This window comes from Marmota marmota, unplaced genomic scaffold (genome assembly GCF_001458135.2).
Source record: "Marmota marmota marmota unplaced genomic scaffold, marMar, whole genome shotgun sequence".
NCBI lineage: Eukaryota > Metazoa > Chordata > Mammalia > Rodentia > Sciuridae > Marmota > Marmota marmota.
In genome coordinates this window covers 27,942,986-27,967,388 of record NW_026000221.1, presented here as the reverse complement: position 1 = coordinate 27,967,388, position 24,403 = coordinate 27,942,986, and the positions used below count along the sequence as shown (strand labels likewise).

Below are 24,403 nucleotides of genomic sequence, written 5' to 3'. Positions count from 1 at the left end.
TTCTTTTTGAGTTGTGGCCACACATTAAAATATTGAAATATATCCAAAGGGAGATTTTTTAAAAAAATTCTTCACTTTAAAGGATTATAGTAATTTTTTAAAAATATGGGTAGGCAAATAGGTGATGTTTTACATGCATCCCATAGTAGCAAGTGGGATGTTACAAAATGTGGTATGAAGAGGACATTGGCAAGGGACATTGCCCACGACTGAGTGAAGAAAAAGTGAATCTTTTTTTCCCCAAAGCGACTATAACACTGGATAAGTGAACCCAAACAGCTATGCAGCATTCTGGAAACCAAACAGGGCACGAGAGTTGGAGCAAGGTTCATGCTTGAGAACTAGAGAAATGTGGGCAGGAGCAGCCAGGATCTGGGGCACTCTAGCCCCGGGCTGCTCTCCTCCAAGCTTAGCCCATAGGGAGGCTGCTCCAGGGTGGGGCCGGCTGTGAGGATGGGCATTTTCTCTGCTGTGCTTAAAGGGGGTTGTCTTCATTGGAAGCAGTGGTGGTCCCTACTCTTGGCAGCCTTGTGAAGTCAAAGTCCCCAAGGCAGAAAAAGCAGGAGGGCCAACAGCCCTACCAGACCCAGATTGCGGTCAAATCCTGGGGGCAGCTATAGTCCTGCTAAAGCTGTGTGCATGCATGCAGAGCAGAAGCCAGGAGGAGTCCCGTCCAGCCACCCCCTCCTCCCAGCCAGCCCTGAGCCTACACCTAGAGATGAGAAAGAGCCCAGCAGAAAGTAAAAGACAGCACAAGTAGATGGCCTGAATTTGGTTCACCTCCTGGTCTCAGTGCCCTGGGTAATTCCCTGTTGGGGCTGCAGCAGACATGATCATTTGCTTCTCGTAAACAAAGTGTGGCAAAAAATGATGGATGTCACTTCCAAAGTGAGGCTGTGAGAGACTCATCAGAAACTTGTGCAGCTTCATATTATAAGGAGGACAGAATCCACAGCTTCCCAGGCAAGGATGACAGGGTCCCCAGAGTCAGGTCAGTTAGTAAGCAAAGAAACAAATGAAAAAACAGTAACCATGAACCATAGCGAAGGGGATCAGAATCCAGGGTTGTTACCACATTCTTTTTTAAATTGGTAAAGCTGCATCTATCCATGGTGTATGACATAATGTTTTGATGTATGTGGCCATTGCAGAATGGTAAAATCAAGTGAATTAACTTATCCATTACATATCAATCAACAGAGCATGACAATATTTTTTAATCTCCAGTTTTCAACAATAAAAAAACTATAAAATATGAAAAAAAAAAAACCAGAAAAGTGTGACACATACTCTGGGAACAAGCAATTACTAGAGACAGTCTCTGACTTCACATAGCTATTATAAATGTATTCAGAGAACTAAAGCAAACGATGTTTAAAATTTAAATGAAGTTCTGACATAAATGAATCAGCAGATAAAAATTCAGATAAGGAGATAGAAATTATGAAAAACAAATGGAAATTCTGGAGTTGAAAATTCAATTGAAATGAAAGATTTATTAGAGCAGATTACATATAGCAGAGGAAAAAAATGAACTTGATGATAAAGTAATAGAAATCATCCACATCTGAAGAACAGAGGGGGGAAAAATGAAGAAAAATACAGTTTTAGGGATGAGTGGGGCAACATCAAGCACACCAACACATGTATAATGGGAGTCCCAGAAGCAGAAAATTAAAAGTAAGGAGCAGAGAAAAAATTGTGGAGAAAACAAGGGCCAATACCTTCTATTATCTTATGAAAAACATTCAACACCCATCCAAGAAGTTCTATAAACCTCAAGCAGGAAAACTGCAAAGAGACCCACAGCTGGACACGTCTGAGCAACAGTCAAAAGACAAAACAAAGACAGAAGTCCAGGAGAGAAGAGCAACTCCCGAGTGAGGGAGCAACAACACAATTACCGCCACCTCTTACATAAAACAGGGCGGGCAGCAGGCGGCAAAAGGGCCCAGGAAACCTGCTGAAACCCATTAACAAGAACTCTGTTACCTGGCAGGTCTTTCTTCAAAAATGAAGGTAACATGAAGACACTGCCCTGTAAAAAACAAAAGGATTGACTCAAAATCTTGCAAGTAAAATTGTAAAACGTATGAATTGAGCAAAAGGTTAAAAACCAGGAGGAAATTAGAAATATAAAAGTTAAAGCAGGAGGAAATTAGAAGTTAAGATGATGTTTACCCTTAGAGGGTGGTTGTGACTTAAAGCCACAAGGAGGATTCTGGGGTCCTAGTTATACAGATGTCCTCATCTGTGATTCAGGCACAATACATAGTTGCCTTCAGTTAAAAGGGAAGGAAGGAAGGAAGGGAGGGAGGGGGGGGGCAGGGGGAGGAGGGGGGGGGAGGGAGAGAAAGAGGAAGGGAGGAAGGGAGGCTGATGGTTAGGATTTGTATGTGAGGTGTCCCCCAAAAGCTCACGCTGAGACAATGCAAGAGAGTTCAGAGGAGAAATGATCAGGTTGGGAGAGCCTTAACCTAATTAGTGAATTGGTCCCTGATGGGATTAACTGGATGGTGGCTGGAGGCAGGTGGGTGTGGCTGGAGGAAGGGGTCCTCTGGGGGCGTGGCTATGGGTACATATTTTGTACCTGGAGAGAGGAGTCTCTCTGCTTCCTGATCATTATGTGAGCTGCTTCCCTCTGTCACACTCTCCACCATGATGTTCAGCCTCACCTCAAGCCCCGAGGAATGGAGCGGGCCTTCTATGGACCTCTGAAACCTCGAGCCGTCAAATAAACTTTTCTTCCTCTTCAATTGTTGTGGTCAGACCTTTTAGTCACAGCAGCGTAAAAGCTAAGCCGCTCACCATGTCACTTCCTCCCCCTTATTGCTTTCTCCTAGCTTCTATTACCTTTCCAGTCTGAGCAGAGCCTGTGCCCTCCAGGGTCCTGTACGTGTGGACTCCACCAGCCTCACCAACATTGTTTCTCACCACATGATTCTCTAGCCACCCCGGCCTCCTGCTGTTGCTTAAGTATGCCATGCCCTGCCTCCCATCCTGCCTGAGGACCTTTGCACATGCTCTTCCCTCTGGACCATAGCCCTCACCTATTAGATGTTACAGTCTACTAGAGCTGCTGTAACAAAATACTATAGGCTGGTGGCTTATAACAACAAATATTCATTTCTCATAGTTCCAGAGTCTAGGAAATCCGAGATCCAGACGCCAACATATTCTGCATCTAGTAAAGACCCGTTTCCAAGTTCATAGATGGCACTTTCTAGTTCTATCAGCACAAGATGGAAAGGGCTGGCTAATTCTATGTCATCTTTTTACATAAGAGTGCTAATTCCATGAAGACTCAGCCTCATGAACTAATCGCCTCCAAGGTCCCCACTTCCTGATACCATGACCTTGGGGGTTAAAACTTCAATATATGGATTTGTGGGGGACTCAAACATTCAGATGACAGCAGCCCTGTTGGAACCCACTTAACCTGATACTCAGAGGCGACTTGCCCAGAACCCCATCCAAGTCTGGTTCCACTGTATGGGGCTTCCTCCTAGAGTCAAATTCCTGTCCTTCAGGGAGCCCAGCCTTCTTTGTTACTGTGAACGCACACAGGAACCACATGCTTCCTGTTTTTCCCTCCAGCACATGTTTAGTTTGGTGTTTTGTTTGTTTGTTTTGGGGGGTTTTTTTGAACCAGGGATTAAACTCAGGGGCACTCGACCACTGAGCCACATCCCAGCCCTATTTTGTATTTAATTTAGAGACAGGGTCTCACTGAGTTGCTTAGTGCCTCACCATTGCTGAGGCTGACTTTGAACTCACGATTCTCCTGTCTCACCCTCCCAAACCCCTGGGATTACAGGCGTGTGCCACGGCGCCTGGCTCCAGCCCAGGCGTTCAGAGGTCTGCCTACGGTTTTCTCCTGCATTGTATCCCTAGCACTCTGCCTGGAGCACAGCAGGTATGTGATACTATCTGTGGAATAAATAAATGAACAGAGAGTAACTGAACTTGTAAATCACTGTGTTCTAACTAGAATACTCTGTGGAAAACTGGGAGGAGGAATTTTAAATATAATTTAAAAATAAGAAACAGAGACCCACTGAAAATTTTTGAGAAAGGGAAACACCAGAGCTGACCTTTGTCTTAGCAAGATCTCTGCGGAAATGGAGGAGGAGAGGCTGTCACGGAAGCCGTAGAAAGGTCCAGAGGAAGACGGTGCCTGAAGAGAGGCTGTGGCCACATGGGGAAAAATTGGAATGTAGCTAAAGGGCCATCTCCACTGTCACCCCAGGGACCGGCTGCCAAGCCCAGCGTGACCTCACAATCACCCTCAGCCTTCTTTTCAGGCCGACATCCAAGCTGCTTGCTAACTCTGCTGTTTATGATCACATCGAGAGGCCACAGGCCACCTTCTGAATCACACACACGAGCACATCAAGACCCAGGGGTCGAGAGAATAGGAGATCACCAGCCTCCCACCCAGGCACAGCCAACACTCCAGCATGTCCCAGGACCAGGAGGACCCAAAGAGAGCCATGCCCACGGAGAGGAAGTCCGTTTGGAGGACCCCCGAGGAGAGGCGGATGTCCGACCTCACTCGGGTGTTGGAGTGGCTGGAGCGGAGGCGGGGGAAGAAGAAGCTAGGTCTCCAGGTGGGTGCTGCCAAGAAAAATGGCGGGAAGACGTTATTCACATTTCCCCCCAAACAAGATGAGGGAGCCTTTTTTTAAGCACCACAGTGAGCTAGTGGCAAGGTTCTGGAGGATGCTGGGGGGAGGTTGGGGACAGTAGGCCCTCGTGTTTGTGGACTGGTGCTCCTCAGCCTCCTACCCACCCCCCAAAGACCCATCGGAGTCCAGCCTCTCTTGACTGTCCTTCAAGAAATGGCTCCAGGTCCTGGAGGGACACTCCTGCATGGAAGATGGGCAAGGGGCTGAGAGAAGATTTATGTCACAGAGGGGCAGAGACAAATAAGTGACAAATGCACATTTCCTAAAGTATGAATGTTCTAAGAAAAAGTCGGGGGTCAGGGAAAGGCTGGCTCCAGCTTAGTCAAACCAGGAGGATTGCTGTCCTCGGTCAGTATCTGGGAGGGCCAAGGGGCAGCTCCTGGGGGCTCGGGGTTGGCAGGTGGAGTCCTTCCCGAGGAAGTCCAGCAACCACTTTAGACCTCGCCACCCCAGGCCATCAGCTATGAAGAACCAAGCCACGTCCTTGGAAAGTGGTATCCTCTGCAGAAGATGCCACCTGATCTTGTCTCCTCTGACCCCAGAGCAAGATGGGTGACAGCAGCATTACTAGTGACGATGCTCACCCTACAAATAGCTTTTCCCTTACTGGCCTGGCATCGCAGAGGGGTTAATACCTCAACTGCTCCAAGGCCGGCTCCAAGGTAGGAGCCATGACCACCCCTCAACTGGAGGATAAGGAGACGGGGGTGCAGCAAAGCCGTTTTCTTGAGATCACAGTTAATTAAGGGCAGAACCAGTTCTCAAGCCCAAAGGTATCCGATTCCCAAGCTCATGGACTCCGTTAGGTCAACGCCCCGTAACGGCCTGCACTGGGCTTTCTCCGGTTCGGCACCCCTGCCCTTGGGGACCGCCCCGGTTCTCCTGACCTGCTTGCTTCTCAGACAGCCAAAAAGGCCTTGAGAGCTAATTCCCTGCGACAATCTAAAAGACACCTGATGAACACGTTTTCCACTAAGGTGCTCATGACTTACCGACAGCCGCCTCCCTCAGAACTCAGTCTTGATCACAGAATCCTATTCACCTTCACAGTTAGAATGTCCCCATCTCCTTCACTAGGGTTACAGCTTTACCGTACACACGGCTTTTATTGTAAATAATCTGGGACCCCGTGAGGGAACATTTGTTCTGGAATTTTAGAGAAGCTCCTAAGAAAGAGGGTGACAGATCTTACGTGGCAGGTCCCGGACAGCAGGAGGTGGCGGACGACCCATTAGTGGACCTGGCTGGGAAAAAGGCTTGTCCACCTCCCTCCAGCCCCTTCAGCCTCCTCTCCTTCCTTCTGGGATGGGTCACGGCAATCTGGGCTTTGCCACCATCTCAGATCACTGCTGCCTCCTGTGACCCGTTAGGCATCAAAGAAGACCCCCGAAGTCCAGAGTCCCAGCCGCATGAGCTCTGAACTGTGGCTGGTGCACTTTCCTTGGGTCTAAGGCTTCACCATGTCACTTCCACCCAGCCTTGGGGACGCTTGGGATACTCCAGGAGCCCCTGTGGGGGTACTGAGGACTGATAGCTGGGGCCATGGAAGGAGGACCACCCTGAGGAGATGGCTTTACCTTCTCTCCTCTTGACCTGAAAACTCAGCCCTGGTCCCAACTTGCAGCCCCCTCCCCCCGCCCCACTAAGCCCAACAAAACTTTGAAGGGACCCACTCCGCTCTCCTTAGAAGGCAATCTGGCATGTCCCATCCCTGAAGCCCTTGGACAGCTCCCTCCACCCGGCCACCATGGAAACATGCCTACTACCTGCGCCAAGCCTGCCTCGGTGCATCCTTCCTGGGCAGCTTCGAACCTACCTGCAGAAAATCACCTATTTCTCATGAGAATCTTAGGAGGTAGAGCTTACCATTGTCCCCAATCCTCTATGCAGTCCCTGAATGACAGCTAAATCAGGATTCCAACCCAGGCAGCCTGACCCGGAACCTCACTGCTCCAAGTGGCCCAGCCCACGGCTGGGGATCTAGCTCAGTTGGTAGAGAGCTTGCCTCACATGCACAAGGCCATGGGTTCCATCCCCAGCACCACAAAAAAATAATAATAATAATTACAAATGGCTCATCTCCAGAGGAGAACCTCAACTCCGTCTGTCCCGGGATGCTTCAGCACCCCCAGCCCCAGCTCTTACAGACTGAGGAGCTTCTTTCAGGCAGCCCTGTGAGGCTCTTTGCCCACGGGACCCTAGAGATGGCTGATGACCCTCCCTGCTTCCACTGTGGCCCTGCAAGGCCAACACAGACTACGAACAAGGAGCTCAGACTCAGAGCAGGGAATGCTCGGCTCCTTGACAGTCACGAGGAGCCTTCAGGGAAAGGACAGGACAGGATCTAGTGTGACGTTTAGTGTGATGGCTACTTCGGGACGACAGGATGGGGGAGTGGGGTGGGAGGAGAGGAGGGGTGCGGCCTGGGTAAGCAGGCTCTGCTGCAAGACAGCTTTCCGGCTGTGCAGTTTGGGGCTGGGCAGGGAAGTGACAGGCAGAAGGCCACTTGAGGGAGCACAGGGGATTGAGTGACAAGGAGCCACAGACAGATTGAGGTGGAAAGGGACAAGACCAGACCTGAGGTCCACAAGGTCATTCCTGGGGCAGTGTCCTGAGCAGCAGCAGGTACCTGGAGAACTGGGGACAGGGAGGGGAACAGGAAGACAAGCCTCTGGTTTCAGGGCGGCAGCAGCCTACTGTCCAGGGGGACTCCTCCTCCCTGGGGAAGGAAGTTGGGAATCCTCATGAGGACACTGAAGGTCTCTCCACTTCTGCCTTTTCAGAAGTCAAAAACCAAGGTGGAGTTGCCCCCCAAAGCCGCTGAGAAGGAAAAGAAAAAACGCAAAGTAGTGAAACAGCAGGTAGGAGCCAACAGGTGACCCCCCGGGTGACCCAGCTCCCCCCGCCCCGCCCCGTGGCCTCACCATCTGGATGAGGGGAGCCCACTCCCCGCCTGCAGTGTCCAGCTACATTTTTAAATTCAGGGCTCTGCAATGCACTCCTGCCCCACACCGACACCCAGATGAACCATCTGCACCCACCTCCCACCCTGTCCAGCTTCACCCAACCAACCCCTGCAGACCTGTAGCAAAGTGTCACGGCAGGACATCCTCCTCCACCTGCCGTTCCCCCCAACTCTCTCAGGAGTACCATCTGAAAGAGGAGAACCCTGTGACCCAGTGAGAAGAACCCCCTGGTCGTGTGATTATAGGGGCAGCCCCAGCCCTAGGGGGCTCTGGCCCCTCCCGGCCTCCCCCTGAGGTAGGGAGAGATGGGAGGACAGCATAGGAGCAGCTCCCTGCCCCCTCCAAGACTCGCCCAGAGGCCAGGGCAGCTCTCTCCTCTTTGCCTTTGTGGGTCTTTGAGCAAACCTTTAAAATTGGTGGTGGTGGGGGGGGGGGGGGTTAAGGGGGGAGGTGGACAAAGCAGACCCCGTAACAAAGATGTACCTTCTCCCCTGCTCCTTCCAACACTGTCAAGAAAAACTCTGTTAAGAATGAGGAAGCCCTCTACCGGAGGATGTACGGGTCAGAGCAAATGGGAACCCGCCTCAGCATAGCATCCACCGTCTATAACAAGGAAAGCTCCAGGAAGTCTGGTAAGGGGCCCAGAAGTGTCCTCCTGAGGTCCTTCCTATCAGAGGAACCAAAACTCCTACCATCCTTGGCTCAAAGGCATCCACGTCAATCCAACCATTGTGCACCCAGGAGTCAGAAACCCTATGGCAAGCAGGGGGTGACCTGGACAGGAGGCCAGTAGCTCCAGCCACCCCTGTGAATTCTCTCTTCTCAGGAAATCAATATAATGTATTCCGAGTTCCCAGGTCATTTTGGTAACACTGACCCCATGAATTCCCAATTATTTAATTAATTTAGATACGGTGAATATGTCAATCACAAAAGGTGCCACACCTGCAGACCTGAAGGCCTGCCAAGGCACTGCTCACACCTAAGGAGGAGCAGGTGTCAGTTACACCAAATCCCACTTCCAAGTTCTGAACCCGGTTCCATCACTTTGTAATGGACTCAGGGTTGTGTGATCTGGGCAAGCCTCTCCACCTCTATGGTCCAGTTTTCTCACGTGTAAAATGGGACAATAACATTACCTGCCTCATAGTGTGGCTGAGGGGCTTCAGCAAGATGTTGCATGTACAGTGCCCACCCTGACACAGAGGAGATGCTCAATAAATATCAGTGACGATTGCTAAGTAAAAATTTTGCTAAAATTTGGGGTTGGTGTATTATGAGGTTAGAATAGCAGATGCATTAGTTGTGCAAGGCCTTTTGAAACAGAAGGAGGTGGTGAAAGAGAAATCTGGAAGGGATTCCTGCTAGCCCAAGGGAAAAGCAGGCAAGAGCCTTTGAATGGGAGCTGCCAACTCTACCACCTAATGTTGCCTCGATTGTGCCCAAAATATGTCCTTCCCCCCCCCTTTTTATTTAATACACCAAAGTCCTTGTAATCAAACTGTAGTCAGTTGCCTCTCAGATTTAAATATGATCGCTCTCAATACAGTATAGGATCCTGGACTGAGTCCCTGAATAGCATTTTAGTGGAAAAACTGATAAAATCCAAAAAAGCTCTGTAATGTACCAATGTTTATTTCTTAGTCTTGATGAATGGTCCGTGGGCATAAAAGATGTCAGCATTCAAGAAAACTGAATAAAGACTGTATAGGAACACTCCATATTTTCTTTGCAATTTTTCTTTAAATCCATAATCATTCCAAAATGAAAAAAAAAATTATTAAAAAAAAAAACAAAACAAGATTGGGCCGGGCGGGGTGGCACATGTCTGTAATCCCAGCAACTCTGAAGACTGAGGCAGGAGGATTGCAAATTGAAAGCCAGCCTCAGCAACAGTGAGGTGCTAAGCAACTCAGTGAGACCCTGTCTCTAAATAAAATACAAAATAGGGCTGGGGATGTGGCTCAGTGGTTGAGTGACCCTGAGTTCAATTCCTGGTACCAAAAAAAAAAAAAAAAAAACAAGTTTGGCTTGTGTCCTATGGCAAGGACTTCCCAAGTTTTCTGTGAGTCCCCAATGTCATGTCTGGCTCCAAAGTTCTGGTCCTCCTGGGTCCTCAATCTCTCTCTTGCTTCCAGTAGATTTTTCCCTTCTCTCTGCCAACCCAGACGCAGAAAAGCCCTATTTCCTGATTTCTCCTCAAACCTGTCACATGAAGCCTTTATACATAAGCAAATTTAACTGAAGGTTTGGAGGCAACTGAAGGAAGGAATTGTATCAGATTCGACAGCAAAGAAACCAGAGGTTGACTATGACGCACCCCTGTTCAAAGTCCTTTGTCCCCTACCCCCAGAAGGTTTTTCCTGGCTATAGTTCCTTGCAGGTAGTAGCTTCCTGAGGTTTTTCCTCAATTCCAAGATGGGGACGAGGTTAAGACAGGCACCCAGGGCACAAATCAGTGCCTAATACTGACCCAGCACTGGTGTCAACTTGACACTGAGACCTCTTCAGTTTTGCCCAAGACACCTTGCTTGCCTCGCCCCCGTACCGTCCTGCCCAGCACTCCTTCCTCTCACCATCCTTTCCTTCTCCCCCTCCTCTGCATTCCTCCACAATTTCCACCAGCTTTTTGTTTGGAGAGATCTTTCTTTCATTTATCCCATTCCCAAAGTAGCCTCCTTTCAAGGTATTTTCCTAGACAGAATCAGTCCCTTCCCTAAAAGAAACTTATAGCGACTAAATCATTCTCAAAGATAAAATGCACACAGAGGAACCCCCAAAACAAACCCCCAAACTTCCACACAGATGAAGGTCAACAGAAGACTAATCATCTAAATGAGAATCAAGATGGACTTAAATAAAACAAAAGTATCAAAATAGCAGTAAACCACAAACACATTATCCATAATAACACTGAATATAAATGGTCTCGACTCACCAATTAAAATACACAGATGAGCAGGAATGGATCAAAAGACAAGACCCAGCCATGTGCAGATTGCCAAAGACTCATTTCAAAGGCAAAGATATCCACAGAATGAAGGTAAAAGGATGGGAGAACATCCATAATTAAGTCCAAAAATGATCTGGAAAGCTTTTATCATATCTGACAAAGTTGATTTCAAGTAAAAATTAATCAGAAGAGATGACTACACTACATCCTGATAAAGGGAACAAGCCAACAAGAAGGTATCATGATATCAACATTTATGCCCCAAATGTCAGGACACCCAATTACATTAAAAGAAAATACTCCTTGATATTAAACCCCAGATAGGCCCCAATACAATAAAATGGGGTAATTTCAACACACCCTTATCACCAATGGACAGTTCATCAAAGCCTAAAATCAATGAAGATATCACCAACTTAAAAAGCAGTATAAAACAGATGGATATAATAGACATCACAGAATCCTTCACCCCAAAACAGCTGAATTTACCTTATTCTCACCAGTTCATGAAATATTTTTTAAAATAGGCCATATTCTAAGTCACAATATAAGCCTTAGCAAATACAAAACAAAAGAAAAAAATATATAATTCCATATATCATATCAGACCATGTCGGAATGAAGCTAAAAATAAATAGCAAGGAAAATAATAGAAACCCCATGCTCACATGAAGATTAAACAATATTCCTTTAATTGGAGAATGGATCAAAGAAGAAATGAGAGAAGAAATTCTTAGAAACAAATGAGAACACAAATACAACATATAAAAGTCTCTGGGACAGTATAAAAGCAGCACTAAGAGGAAACTTCATGGCATTGAGTGTCTAGTTAAAAAAAAAAACAAAACAGAGTGATCTCAAATAAATAAGCTTATGCTTCACCTCAAGGCCTTGGAAAAAGAAGAACAAACTAAGTCCCAAATCAGTAGAAGTCAGGAAATAATTAAGATCAGAGCCAAAATTAATGAAAATGTGAAAAAATATGCATTATTACTGCAACAAAGAGTTGGCTCTTTGAAAAGATAAATTTTAAAATTTATACTCCAAGCACCTGCAAAATGTAGAGGACATTGACAAATTTCTAGACACATATGAGCTGCCCAAATTGAAACAGGAAGATACAGAAAACCTAAATAGATCAATATCAAGTAATGGAATTGAAACAGAAGTTAAAGCCTTCCAACAAAGAAGAGCCCAGGACCTGATGGATGCTCAGTTGAATTCTACCAGACCTTTACAGAAGAACTAACGCCAGTCTTTCTTAAATTATTCCATGAAACTGAAAAGGAGGGAACACTCCCAAATCTATTCTATAAAGCCAGAATCACCTGATACCAAAACCAGACAAAGGTGCCCCTAGGAAACAAAACTATAGACCAATCTCCCTGATAAATATAGATGCAAAAAATCCTTAATAAAATATTAGCAAACTGCTTTCAAATGGGACTGGGGTTGTGGCTCATTGGGAGAGCACTTGCCTAGCATGTGTGAGGAACTGGGTTCAAACCTCAGAAACACATAAAAAAATAAGTAAATAAAATAAAGGTATTGTGTCCATCTACATTAAAAATATTTTTAAAAAACGTATGGTATATTAAAAAGATAATATGCCATGATCAAGGTGGCTTCACTTCAGGGATGCAAGGTTGGTTCAACTTACAACACATCAAATGTAATTCACCACTTAAATATAATTAAGAACAAGAATCATATGACCATCTTGATAGATCTAGAAAAGGCCTTTGGTAAAATAGAGCACCATTCATGTTAAAAACAAGGGGATTGAAGGAACTTACCCCAACCTAAAGATTATATATGCAAACTTGGGACTGGGGACATAGCTCATTTGGTAGAGTGATTGTCTTACATGCACAAGGCCCTGGGTTCGGTTCCCAGCAGCCCCCCAATAATATACACACACAAAAAAAAATAGATTATGTATGACAAACTCAAAGTCAACATCACATTTAATTGAAAAAAAAAAGCTTTTCAGCAAATAGGAGGATTCAAGATCAACACTCATAAATCAATAGCTTTTCTGCACTCCAACAGTGAGTCTACTGAGAAAAAAATCAGGAAAACCATCCCATTCAAAATAACCTAAAAAAAATGAAAACAAAAATTATCTAACTAAGGGGATGAAAGATCTCCACAATGAAAATGATAGAAAACTGAAGAAAGAAATTTAGAAGATTTTAGAAGATTTTAGAAGATGGAAAGACCTCCCATGTTCTTGGATAGACAGAATTAATACTGTCAAAATGGCCAGGCTACCAAAAGCAATATACAGGTTCAGTGAAATGCCCAGAAAAATATCAATGACATTGTTCACAGAACTAGAAAATACTATTTTTAAATTCTTTTGGAAGAATCAGAGACCCAGAATAGTCAAAGCAATATTGAGCAAGAAAAGCAATCAGGAGGTATCACAATACTTGATCAGAAATTATACTACAGAGCTATCATAACAGAAACAGCATGGTATTGGTGTCAAAATAGATATGAAGACCAATGGAACAGAATATGAGACATAGATAAACCCACACAGTCATTGTCTTTGACAAAGTTGCCAAAAATACATGTTGGAGAAAAGACAGGCTTTTTAAACAAATGGTGCTGGGGAAAATGGATATCCATATGTAGAAGAATGAAATTAGATCCCTTGTACCCTAAACAAAAGTCAAATCAGAATGGGTCAAAGACTTAGGATTAGATCAAAACACCTTGCCGCTGCTAGAAAACATAGGATCAACATTGCATCCTATAGGTACAGGCATTGATTTCCTCAACAAGACCTCTAAAGCTCAAGAAATAAAACCAAGAAACAATAAGTAGGATGCTATCAAATTAAAAAGCTTCTGACCAGCAATGGAGATTATTAAGAAAGTGAAAAAATAGTCTAAAGAATGTTAAAAAAAAATCTTTGCCAGCTACTTATCTGACAGGGGATTAATACCTAAAGAACTTGGAGAACTCAATGCCAAAAATAAATAAATAAATAACTTAATCAATAAATGGGCAAAAGAACAAAATAAAGCACTTCTCAAAAGAAGAAACACAAATGGCCAAAATATATGAAAAAAAGTTCAACATCTTTAGCAACCAGGGAAATGGAAATCCAAACTACACCAAGATTTCATCTCATTCCAGTCAGAATGTCAAAGATCAACAATACAAATAATAATAAGGATGTGGGGGAAAAGATAAAACCATACAGTGTTAGTGTGACTGCAAATTAGTACAATCACTCTGGAAGGCAGTGTGGGGATTCCTCAAAACACTAGGATTGGAACCACCAGAGACCTAGCTGTCCCACTCCTGGGCATGTACCCTGAAGAACTGAAGTCATCTTACTACAGTGACACACGCATACCCTTGTTTATAGCAGCATGATTCACAATCGCCAAACTATGGAACCAGCCTCAGTGTCATCGGTAGATGAATGGATAAAGGAAATGTGGTATAGATGCACAGGATGGAGTTTTACTCAGCCATGAAGAAGATGAAATGATGACACCTGACAGTAAATGAAGGAAAATTAAGCTAAGTGAAATAATCCAGAGTGAGAAAATCAAGAGTGGATTGTCTTCTCTCATGGGTGGAAACCAGAGCGAAAGAAGGGAAAGAAGGCAGTGGGGGAAGGGGTCAGTTATCATAAAGATAAAGGGAAGATGGATGGAGAGGAGGAGAGCAAGAGGAAGAGAGGAAGGAAGGGGAAGGGGAAGAAAAATGGAATGAATTTAACAAAATCATGTTATACACAGTACAAATGTACCAAAGGGAATTTCACCTTTATATGTAGAAAGTACCAATCAAAAATAAAGGGGTGAAGAGGAGGGAGAAATGGGAATTGAAATCAAATTCTTTGCATACATGATTTTGTCCAAATGAACCCCAACACTATGTATAATTATCATGCTCTGATAAAAAGTAATTATTATTTACTTCTCAATTAACAAGGATGCAGCAGGGCAGGCTGACTTGTCAGCTACTGAAACCTTTGCTGTCCGGTTCTTCTCTCCCTACCAAGACAAACACCCTGTTGGAAAATGAGGACAGCTCGTCTTCCCTAGTGTAATACAATGAGCAGCCACTAGGGGGCAGAAAGGGGGCCAGCCTAAGCACAGCAGCAGGTATCTATAGAGACATCTGGGAGACACTGGGTATTCAGATGTGGCACCCAGAACTGAGTGAGGCAGGGCTGGGACTGGGCTCAGCAAGAGGCACTTCCTGTGCAGGCTGGTAAAAGTCCTACTGAGTGGGTGGGATCTGGACTGGGAGACAAGTTCAAGACAAAGCAAAGCCTAGGAAGACATGGAGCCAACTACATGCTCAATTCTCACATTAGCTCACGTTGCAAGAGACTCAGCAAACCGAGCAGGCACACATTGCATGCCTCAGAGAATGGCATACCCCAACACAGAGGCCAAAGCCAGAAGTCAGAGATCCTGTTCTATCAATTGCCCCATCTCCTCTCAACCTCATGACCAGGTTTCAGGTCATTCAGCTCCTAACTCCTGAAAATTATTCATCTATTTCTCTTCCTCCTCATATTCACTACCATTATCTTAGTTCAGCATTGAACTTCCAAACGTTTTCAGCTTCTATGACTGTTACATTGCTCTTCCTGATTTATTTGTGTCTCTATGTTTAAAGTGAGTTTCATCATGATTCCACACACAAAAAAAAATTAATAGAGCTGCAATAATTGACCCTAAAGAAATGAAGATCTGCTGTGTGTGATGGCACATGCCCATAATCCCAGCCACTTGGGAGGCTGAGGCAGGAGGATCATAAGTTTGAGGCCAGTCTCAGCAACTTGGTGAGGCCCTAAGCAACTTAGCCAGACCCTGTCTCAAAATAAAAAGGGCTAAAGATGTGGCACAGTGGGTAAGTACTCCTGGGTTCAATCCTCAATACCACCCCCAAAAAGAGAAATGAAGTTCTATGAACTGGCTGAAAAAAATTCAGAATAATCCTCTTAAAGAAGTTCAGGGAATTACAAGAAAACAGACAACTAAATAGAAGTCGGAAAACAATACTTGAGCAAAATGAAAAGTGTGAGAAAGAAAGAAATTCACAAAATAGATAACCAAGAAATGAAGAATACAATGTCTCATCAGGAAAGGTGACTAGAGAGCACCTTCACAGCAGACTTGGGGAACAGAATAAGTGAATTCAAAGACACTCTATTTGAAGTTATCCAGTGGGAGGAATATGTTATCAGCTTTTCATTGCTGTAACCAAAATGCCCCACAAGAACAAGTTGGAGAAGGAAAAGTTTATTCTGTCTGTGGTTCCAGAGGTTTAGCCCATGGTCAGTCAAGTCCATTGTCTGGGACCCTAGTGAGGCCTAACATCGTGGCAGAAGGCATGGTGGAGGGGCCCTGCTCACCTCATGGCAACCAGGAAGAGAAAGAGAGAGGAAGGGGGGCCACTGGGCAAAGCACTGTCCCAGAGCACACCCCCAGTGACTCACCTCCTCAGTCACCTGCATACAGTTACCACCCAGTTAGTCCACTCAAATTAAGATGGACTCATGAGCACAGGAGCTGTGGGAGGACACCTCATATCTAAACCATAAGATGGCTGAGATGCCCCTGGCCCCCCTAAAAGCTCAGGTTCACCTCAAAATGCAAAATGCATTTAGTCCATCTACAAGAATCCCATAGTCTTAACAGTCCACGTATTGCCCCAAATTCTAAGTCTGACGTCTCCTCTGAGACTTAAGGCAAGTTTTTGGCTATGAGTCAGAATCAGAAACAAGTTACACATGTCCAGTATACAGTGGCACAGAGTAAATGTTCTTATTTCAAAACGGGCATAGAAAAAAAAAAAAAAAGGATGGGGTGCAAGAAGACTACAAACCAGATGGGCAAACAGGCCCTGTAACTCCTCAGACAGATCTAGAACCCATGGTAGCCAGATGCTTTCTCCAAAGGGCAGGCCCACCCTCTGCCCTTGCTGGTTGCAACACACTTGGGCTCTCCTTTGAAGGACTCTGTCCATGGTCAGCAGTTTTTCTCAGCAGGCAGCACACACTCCTGGCATTTCTTAATTCCTGGGGCCTCCATCACACATCACCCTCTCAGGGCAGCCCACAGAGATTTCAAGGCTCCTACACTTTGCATGGTCTCCCAGGCCTTCCTTGGATATCTCAGTGGAAGCCTCATGACCCCTTAACTCCAGAACCCTGCATTCCAGCAGAACCAGCAGCATGTAGATGGTGCCAAGGTCGACTGCCAGCTCACACCACCATGGGATCCCCTGGGATCTTGGTTGCTGTAGCCTCTGAGGGACTGGGTGACTGAGTATGGTGAAACAACTTCCCAGGCCCCCTGTGTGAGCAGGGTGCCCCCTGTGATCTCTTCTCAAAGGGATTTTCCCTTCTAGACCCTGGAACTTTGCAATGCATGTAGTTTTGCAAATTCCTGAGATGATGCCCTGAAGGATCTTTCCTCTAGTTGACTTGCAAAGTACTTAGCATCTCTTTGGGGGATGTAATCTCTTCAATAAGCACAACTTTCTTGGCCCAGGTTTGACAAGTACTTTTCTGGTCAAGCTGTAAGCTTTTAAACTCCCCCTTCTAAGCTCTTGAGTCTCACACACAAAAATTTTTTTAAAAAACTTGGCCAAATGCTGCTAGAGATGTCCATGTCACTGCTGGCAAGCCCATGTAACCTTGAAATTTCCTCTGCCCACACAAATTCAGAATTCAGGCCCACACAACATCTCAGGACCTGGTCAAAATGTAGTCAAGTTCTTTGCCAGAATGTAACATGAATGGCCTCCAGTTCAATTCCTAATAGAGTCCCCATTCCCCTATGAAACTTCACAAGCACAATCCACACTCCTATCAACATTCTGTACTTCCAAACTCCCACTAGTATGACCCATTAAACTGCTTACAACATGTCAAGACTTCTCCAGCCTGCATGTGTCAACTTTTCCAAATTCCTCTTGCAAACCAGTTGCAAATGCTTCTGAGCCACATAGTCAGGTCAGTCACAGCAATGACTCTACTTCTTGGTCCCAATTTCTGTGTTAGCTTTTCATTGCTGTGACCAAAGTATACAACAAGAACCACTTAGACGAGGAAAAGTTTATTCTGGCTCACAGTTCCAGATGTTTAGTCTGTGATTGGCCAAGTCCATTGCTCTGGGACCAAGATGAGGCAGAATATCATGGCAAAGGGGAGTAGTGGAGGAGTGCTGGTCAGCTCATAGCAGTTAGTGGGTAGAGAGAGAGCAAGGAAGTGCAGGAAAGGTGCACCCTTCCAGGGCAGGGCCCCAGGGACCTAACTCCTCCAGCCACAGCCCCCCTAACTACAGTTGCCACCAGCCCCTTCTAACTAGGGTGCACTGATTAAGTTACAGCTCTCCCAATCCAATCATTTCACATCTGAATATTATTGCATTAACCCAGGAGCTTTGGGGGAACACTTCATTCCAAACCATGCTAAGCAGCAAACAGAAAAAAATAATGAAGAAAAACTTACATGATTTATGGGACACCATCCAGCAAAACAGTATATTCCTCTTGGGTGTTCGAGAAGGAGACAGAAAGAAAGGAACTGGACAATCATTTAAGGAAATATTGGCTGAAAACCTCCCAATTTGGACATCCAGTTTCATGAGGCACAAAGGTCTCCAAATGGTTAAACATAAAAACATCTACACATTATAATTAAATTGTCAAAAGCCTAAGACAAAGAGAAAAATTTGAAAACAACAGAAAAGCAACGTGTCCCATTCAAGGCAGCCTTCAGGAGACTAGCGATGGATTTCTCAGCAGAAGTCTCACAGGCCAGGAAAGAGTGGGATAATATATTTAAAATATTGAAAGAAAAAAAACCTGTCAATCAAAAAAACTATACCCACTAAAGCTGTCTTTCAGAAATGGAGAGATAATGACCTTCCCAAATAAGCAAAAGTTGAGAGAGTTCATTACCACTATATCACTGCTTTACAAGAAATGCCAAAGGAGTCCCTCCACTGAAATAAAAGGACACTCAATTAACAACATAAAAACATACAAATGTATAAAACTCATTGGCAAAGGTAAGTATATGGTCAAATTTAAATTTTTTTTACTATTGTAATGGTGGTGTATAAATCACTTTCAACTCTAATATGAAAGTTAAAAACAAACACATTTTAAAATTATAACTATAAAAAGCTAATTGTGCCTACTAGTGTCAAACTTTTTAATATTTTTATCTTTTTATAGTTGACACATAAAATATCAGTACGTATTTGTGGGGCACACTATAATTTGACACATGTATAGAATGTGTAATTATCAAATCAGGGTAATTAGCATTTCCATCTCCCCAAACATTTATCATTTCTATCTGTTGGAAAATCTCCAGACTCTTGCACTTATTTTGGAATATATCATAAATTTTTGTAGCCTCCAGTTACTCCCTTGTGCTACGGAACACCAGAGCTAATTCCTCCTGTCTAAATGTGTTTTGGTGTCTGCTATCCAACTTACCTCCATCTCTTCACCCTCCTCCTCTTCCCACAGAGCTATTCTTTTGATTTCTTCTAAAAATCCTATTGTCTCCCTTTAAATTTTTAAAACAGAAATGCATTCAGAATCAAGTTCCTGTAGTGTGGGTAAGGCTATTGAATTTCAATATAAACAGAAAAACCCAACCATAATAATTTGTAGATACAGAAGAGAAAAATATGTAAACTGTAACATCAAAAACATAAAATGGGAGAGAAGTAAAAATAGAGTTTTGTATGCAATCAAAGTTAAGTTGTCATGAGCTTGAAACAGAATGTGATAACAGTTAAGAGGCTTCATGTAAGCCTCGTGGACCCCAGAGAAAAAAGCCTGAGGTCCTAACTCAGAAGGAGGATGAGACGACAAGAAGATAGAAATTCCAAAACTGGCAGAAAACAACAAAATAATAATAGTAAGTCCTTACTATCAATGATGACTTTAAATGTAAAAGGATTAAATTTTCTGATTTAGACCATCTTCTGTTGACCACAGAATATTATAGACCGAGTAATTCATAAAGAAAAGATTCTTTGGCCCACCATTCTGGAGGTTGGGAAGTCCGAGGGCAGGTTGACAGCATCCTGGGAGGGCTTTTGTGCTGTGTCATAAAGTAGTGAAGGTGAAGGGCTCAGCCAGTGTGTGCAGAAGAGACAAAGCCTGAGGGGTGGGTGGACCCTCTTCATAACCACATGCTCTTGATAATGACGTTAATCCATTCATTGGACAAGGGACAAAGTACCCATGACCCAAACACCTCCCAGTAGGATCCACCTGCCAATGCCACCATATTGGGGAACCAAGTATCCAACTCATGAATTTGGGGAATACATCAAGTTATAACATTCTCTAATTAAAATAGAGTATCCAAGAGGATTTTAAAACTCCAACTATATGCTGCCACAAGAGATTCATTTTAAGAACACATATAAGCTGAAAGGGAAGGAACAGGTAGAGATATTTTATACATAGATTCTAAAAGAGAGAAGGAGGTAGTTAGAGCTATAACAGACCAAATAGGCTTTAAGTTAAAAATTGTCACATGAGCTGGGGACACGGTAGTGCACACCTAGAATCCCAGTGGCTTGGGAGGCTGAGACAGGAGGATGGTGAGCTCAAAGCTGGCCTCAGTAAAAGTGAGGCATTAAGCAACTCAGGGAGACCCTGTCTCTAAATAAAATTCAAAACAGGGCTGGGGGTGTGGCTCAGTGGTCTAGGGCGCCTGAGTTCAATCCCCGGTAGCCCTCCCAAAAATTGTCACATGAGGTAAAGAAGGTCATTGTATAACAATGAAAAAAGGGCAGTTCTTATGTGCTCAATATCAGAGTACCCAGATAGATAAAACAAATATTAACAGAATTGAAAGGAGAAATTAAATACAATATGATAATAATAATAGTAGAGGTTAACATCCAACTCTTACAAGGTAGGTCATCCAGACAGAAAATCAATAAGTAAATAGCAGATTTGAAAAGTACTATAAACCAATGAACCTAATATGTACAGAACATCCTACCCAATAGTAGCACAATACACATTCTTCTCAAGCACATCTGAAACATTCTCCAGGACATAAGCAAGGCTTTTAACACATCAAGAAGATCAAAATCATGTCAGGCATCTTTTCTGACCACAATGATATAAAACTAGAATCAATAATAGGAGAAAAATTGGAAATTTTTAAAATAAATGATGACTTTTGTATGCAATCAAAGTTTTGTAATTTAACAAATTAAACACACTGCTCGAATAACTAAGGGGTTAAAGAAGAAATCAAAAAGGAAGTGAAGAAATATCTTAAAAGACAAATGGAATTGGAAACATTACATACCAAAACATATGGGGGGCAGCAAAAGCAATTCTAAGAGTAAAATTTATAGCTATAAAATGCCTATATTAATAAAAAAGAAGGGGCTGGGGATGTGGCTCAAGCTGTAGCGCGCTCACCTGGCATGCGTGCGGCCCGGGTTCGATCCTCAGCACCACATACAAACAAAGATGTTGTGTCCGCCGAAAACTAAAAAAAATAATAAATAAATATTAAAAAAAAATTCTCTCTCTCCTCTCCCACTCTCTCTTAAAATAAAATAAAATAAAATAAATAAAAAAGAAGAAAGAAAGAAAGGACCTCAAGTAAATAACTTTGTACATCAAGGAACTGGAAAAATAGCAAAGTAAGCACACAGTTAATAGAAAGAAGGAAATAATAAAGCTAGAGGAGAAATAAAGTTGACTAAAACAGTTTAAAAGGTCAATGAAACTAAGAGTTGGTTTGGGGAAGAGATAAAACAAAATTGACAAATCTTTAGTTTAGACTAACCAAGAAAAAAAGAAGACTTATACAGAGTAGACTTTACAACTGGTGTCACAAATGTGCAAAGGATCACAAGAGACTGTTTTAAATAATTATATACTAATAAATTGTATAACCTAAAAAAGCAGATAAATTCCTAGAAACAAAATCTGCCAAGACTGAATGTGAAGAAATAGAAAATCTGAACAGACCAATAACAAGTAAGAAGATTTAATTAGTAGACAAAACCTCTTAACAGAGAAAAGCCCAGGACCCAACAACAGCACTGTCTATCAAATGTTTAAATAAGAATAAATATCAGTCTCCTTCTCAAACTCTTCCAAAAAGTTGAAGAACATTTCCTAACTCCAGGCCATCATTATCCTGACACTAAGGACAGATCAGGGTATTACAAGAAAAGAATTATGGGCCAGTATCCCTATAAAATTAGACGCAAAAAACTCTCAACACAATGCCAACAAACCCAATTCAACACTGGATTAAAAGAACCATACACAATGACTGAGTGGGATTTATATGCAAGGATGTTTCAACATGTGAAAATTAATAAATTCAATACACCACATTGACAAAGCACAGGATAAAAATCAGATGGTCATCTCAATAGATGCAAGAAATCTTTCAAAGGAATTCAACATCCATTCTCAATAAAGGCTTTCAACAAATGGGGTATGGAAGGAGTGTACCTCAGCATCATAAAGGTCATACACGACCACTCCACAGCTAACAGCAGACTCAGTGGTGACAAGCTGAAAGCTTTATTCTTAAGATCAGGAACAAGACAAGGATGCCTACTCTTACACTATTAGTGAACATAATTCCATCCTAGCCAAAGCAACTAGGCAAGAAAAAGAAATAAAGAGCATCCAAATCAGAAAGAAAAAAGTAAATTGTCTCTGTTCAGATGCCATGATCTTATTCATAGAAAACCATAAAGATGCCAACAAAGAACTGTTAAAATTAGTAAATTCAGTAAAGGTGCAGGATATCAAATGAAAAAATAAAAAATTGCATTTCTTTACAGTAGCAACAAACTACTTTAAAAAGTAGATTTTTTTAAAAGTCCTACTTACAATAACATCAAAAACAATAAAATACTTAGAAATAAATGTAACCAAGGAGGTAAAAGATGTGTGTACTGGAAACTATAAAACATTAACAAAAGAAATTAAACAAAAATAAATGTAAAGGTATCCTGTATTTGTGGATTGGAAAAATTAATATTGTCAAAATTTCCATATTACCAAAGCAATCTATACATCAAACATGATGCCCATCAAAATTCCAATGTCATTTTCCACAAAAATAAGGAAAAAAACCCTAAAATTTAGATGGAATCACAAAAGACCCCAAATAGCCAAAGTTATCTTGAGACAAAAGAGCAAGCTGGATTTCCTGACTTCAAACTGTACCACAAAGCTCTGGTAACCAAACCAGTGTGGTACTGGCAACACACAAACTAATGGAACAGAATTGAGAACCCAGAAATAAACCCACACAAATACAGTCAATTAACATTGGGCAAGGGCACCAAGAATATACAATAAGGGAAGGACAGACAGCCTGTTCAATAAATGATGCTAGGAAAACTGGATATCCATATGCAAAAGAATGAAATTAGGTCTCTATCTCACACCACTTACAAAAATTAACTCCAAGTGGATTAAAGACTTAAATATAAAACCTTACACTATAAAGCTAAGAAAGCATAGGAAAAAAACTCCTTGAGATTGGCCTTGGTAATGATTTTTTTGATATCTCACTAAAAGCACAAGTAATAAATGCAAAAATAAACAAATGGATCTTAAAATTCATTTAGAAGAACAAGCTTCCCAGAATAGCCAAACAATGCTAAGTCAAAAGAGCAACACTGGAGGTATCACAATACCTGTTATACTGCAGAGCATCAGTAACAATAACTGCATAGTACTGACATAGGAATAGACACATAGCTGGGGTTGTGGCTCAGTGGTAGAGTGCTTGCCTGGCATGTGTGAGGCCCTGGGTTCAAATCTCAGCACCACATATAAATAAATGGAATAAAGGTCCATCGATAACTTAAAAAATAATTTAAAAAAAAAACAGACATATAGACCATGGAAAAGAATAGAAGACAGAGAAGCAAACCCACACAGTCATCTAATCCTTGACAAAGTTGCCAAAACATACATCAAAGAAAAGCCTTTTTAACAAATAGGGCCGGAAAAACTGTTTGTCTATAGGTAGAAGAATGAAACTCGATCTTTTACTCTCACCCTAAACAAAAGTCAACTCAAAATGAACCAAAACCCTAGAAATTAGACAAGAAACTTTGCAACCCCTAGGAGAAAACATAGGGTCAACACTCCAACATACAGGTGCAGGCAACTGCTTCCTCAAGAGGACTAACAAAGTTCAGGAAATAATATCAAGAATTGATAAATGGTATGTCATCAGATTAAAAGGCTTCTGCACAGCAAAGGGAACAATGAAGAATCTGAAGACAGAACTTTCAGAATGGGAGAAAAATCTTTGCTAACTACTCTTCTGACAGAGGATTAATATCCAGAATATATAAAGAACTCAAAGAACTTAACACCAGCAAAATTAATAACCCAATTAACAAATGGGTAAATGAACTAAAGAGGCACTTCTGAAAAGAAGAAATACAAATAGCCAACAAATACATGAAAAAAAAATGCTCAAATCTTTAGCAGATCAGGGAAATGCAAATCAAAACCACCCTGAGATTTCACCTCACTTAGAATGGTTTAGAAAGGCAGTCATCAGGAACACAGGCTGGGGCTGCCGCTCAGGGGTAGGGCACTGGCCTAGTACCTGTGAGGCACTGAGTTCCATCCTTAGCACCACAAACAAATAAAGAAATACAATAAAGGCATGCTGTCCATCTACAGCTACAAAAAACGAGGAGGAGGAGGAGGGGGAGGGGAGGGAGGAGGGAGGGAGGGGAGGGAGGGAGGGAGGGAGGGAG

At 42.9% G+C, this 24,403-nt stretch overlaps 1 protein-coding gene across 1 annotated transcript in view; it reads left to right on the top strand.

Annotated features, from left to right (window-relative positions):
* The first annotated feature begins 4,059 nt into the window (after positions 1–4,059).
* Positions 4,060–24,403, top strand: part of CUNH16orf78 (chromosome unknown C16orf78 homolog) — a 25,492-nt gene continuing 5,148 nt past the window's right edge. Inside the window, exons 1-2 of the mRNA XM_048792020.1 lie at positions 4,060–4,676; positions 7,472–7,563. Coding sequence (XP_048647977.1) covers positions 4,461–4,676; positions 7,472–7,563 — 308 coding nt within the window. The 5' untranslated portion in view covers positions 4,060–4,460. The remainder of the gene's footprint in view (positions 4,677–7,471; positions 7,564–24,403) is intronic.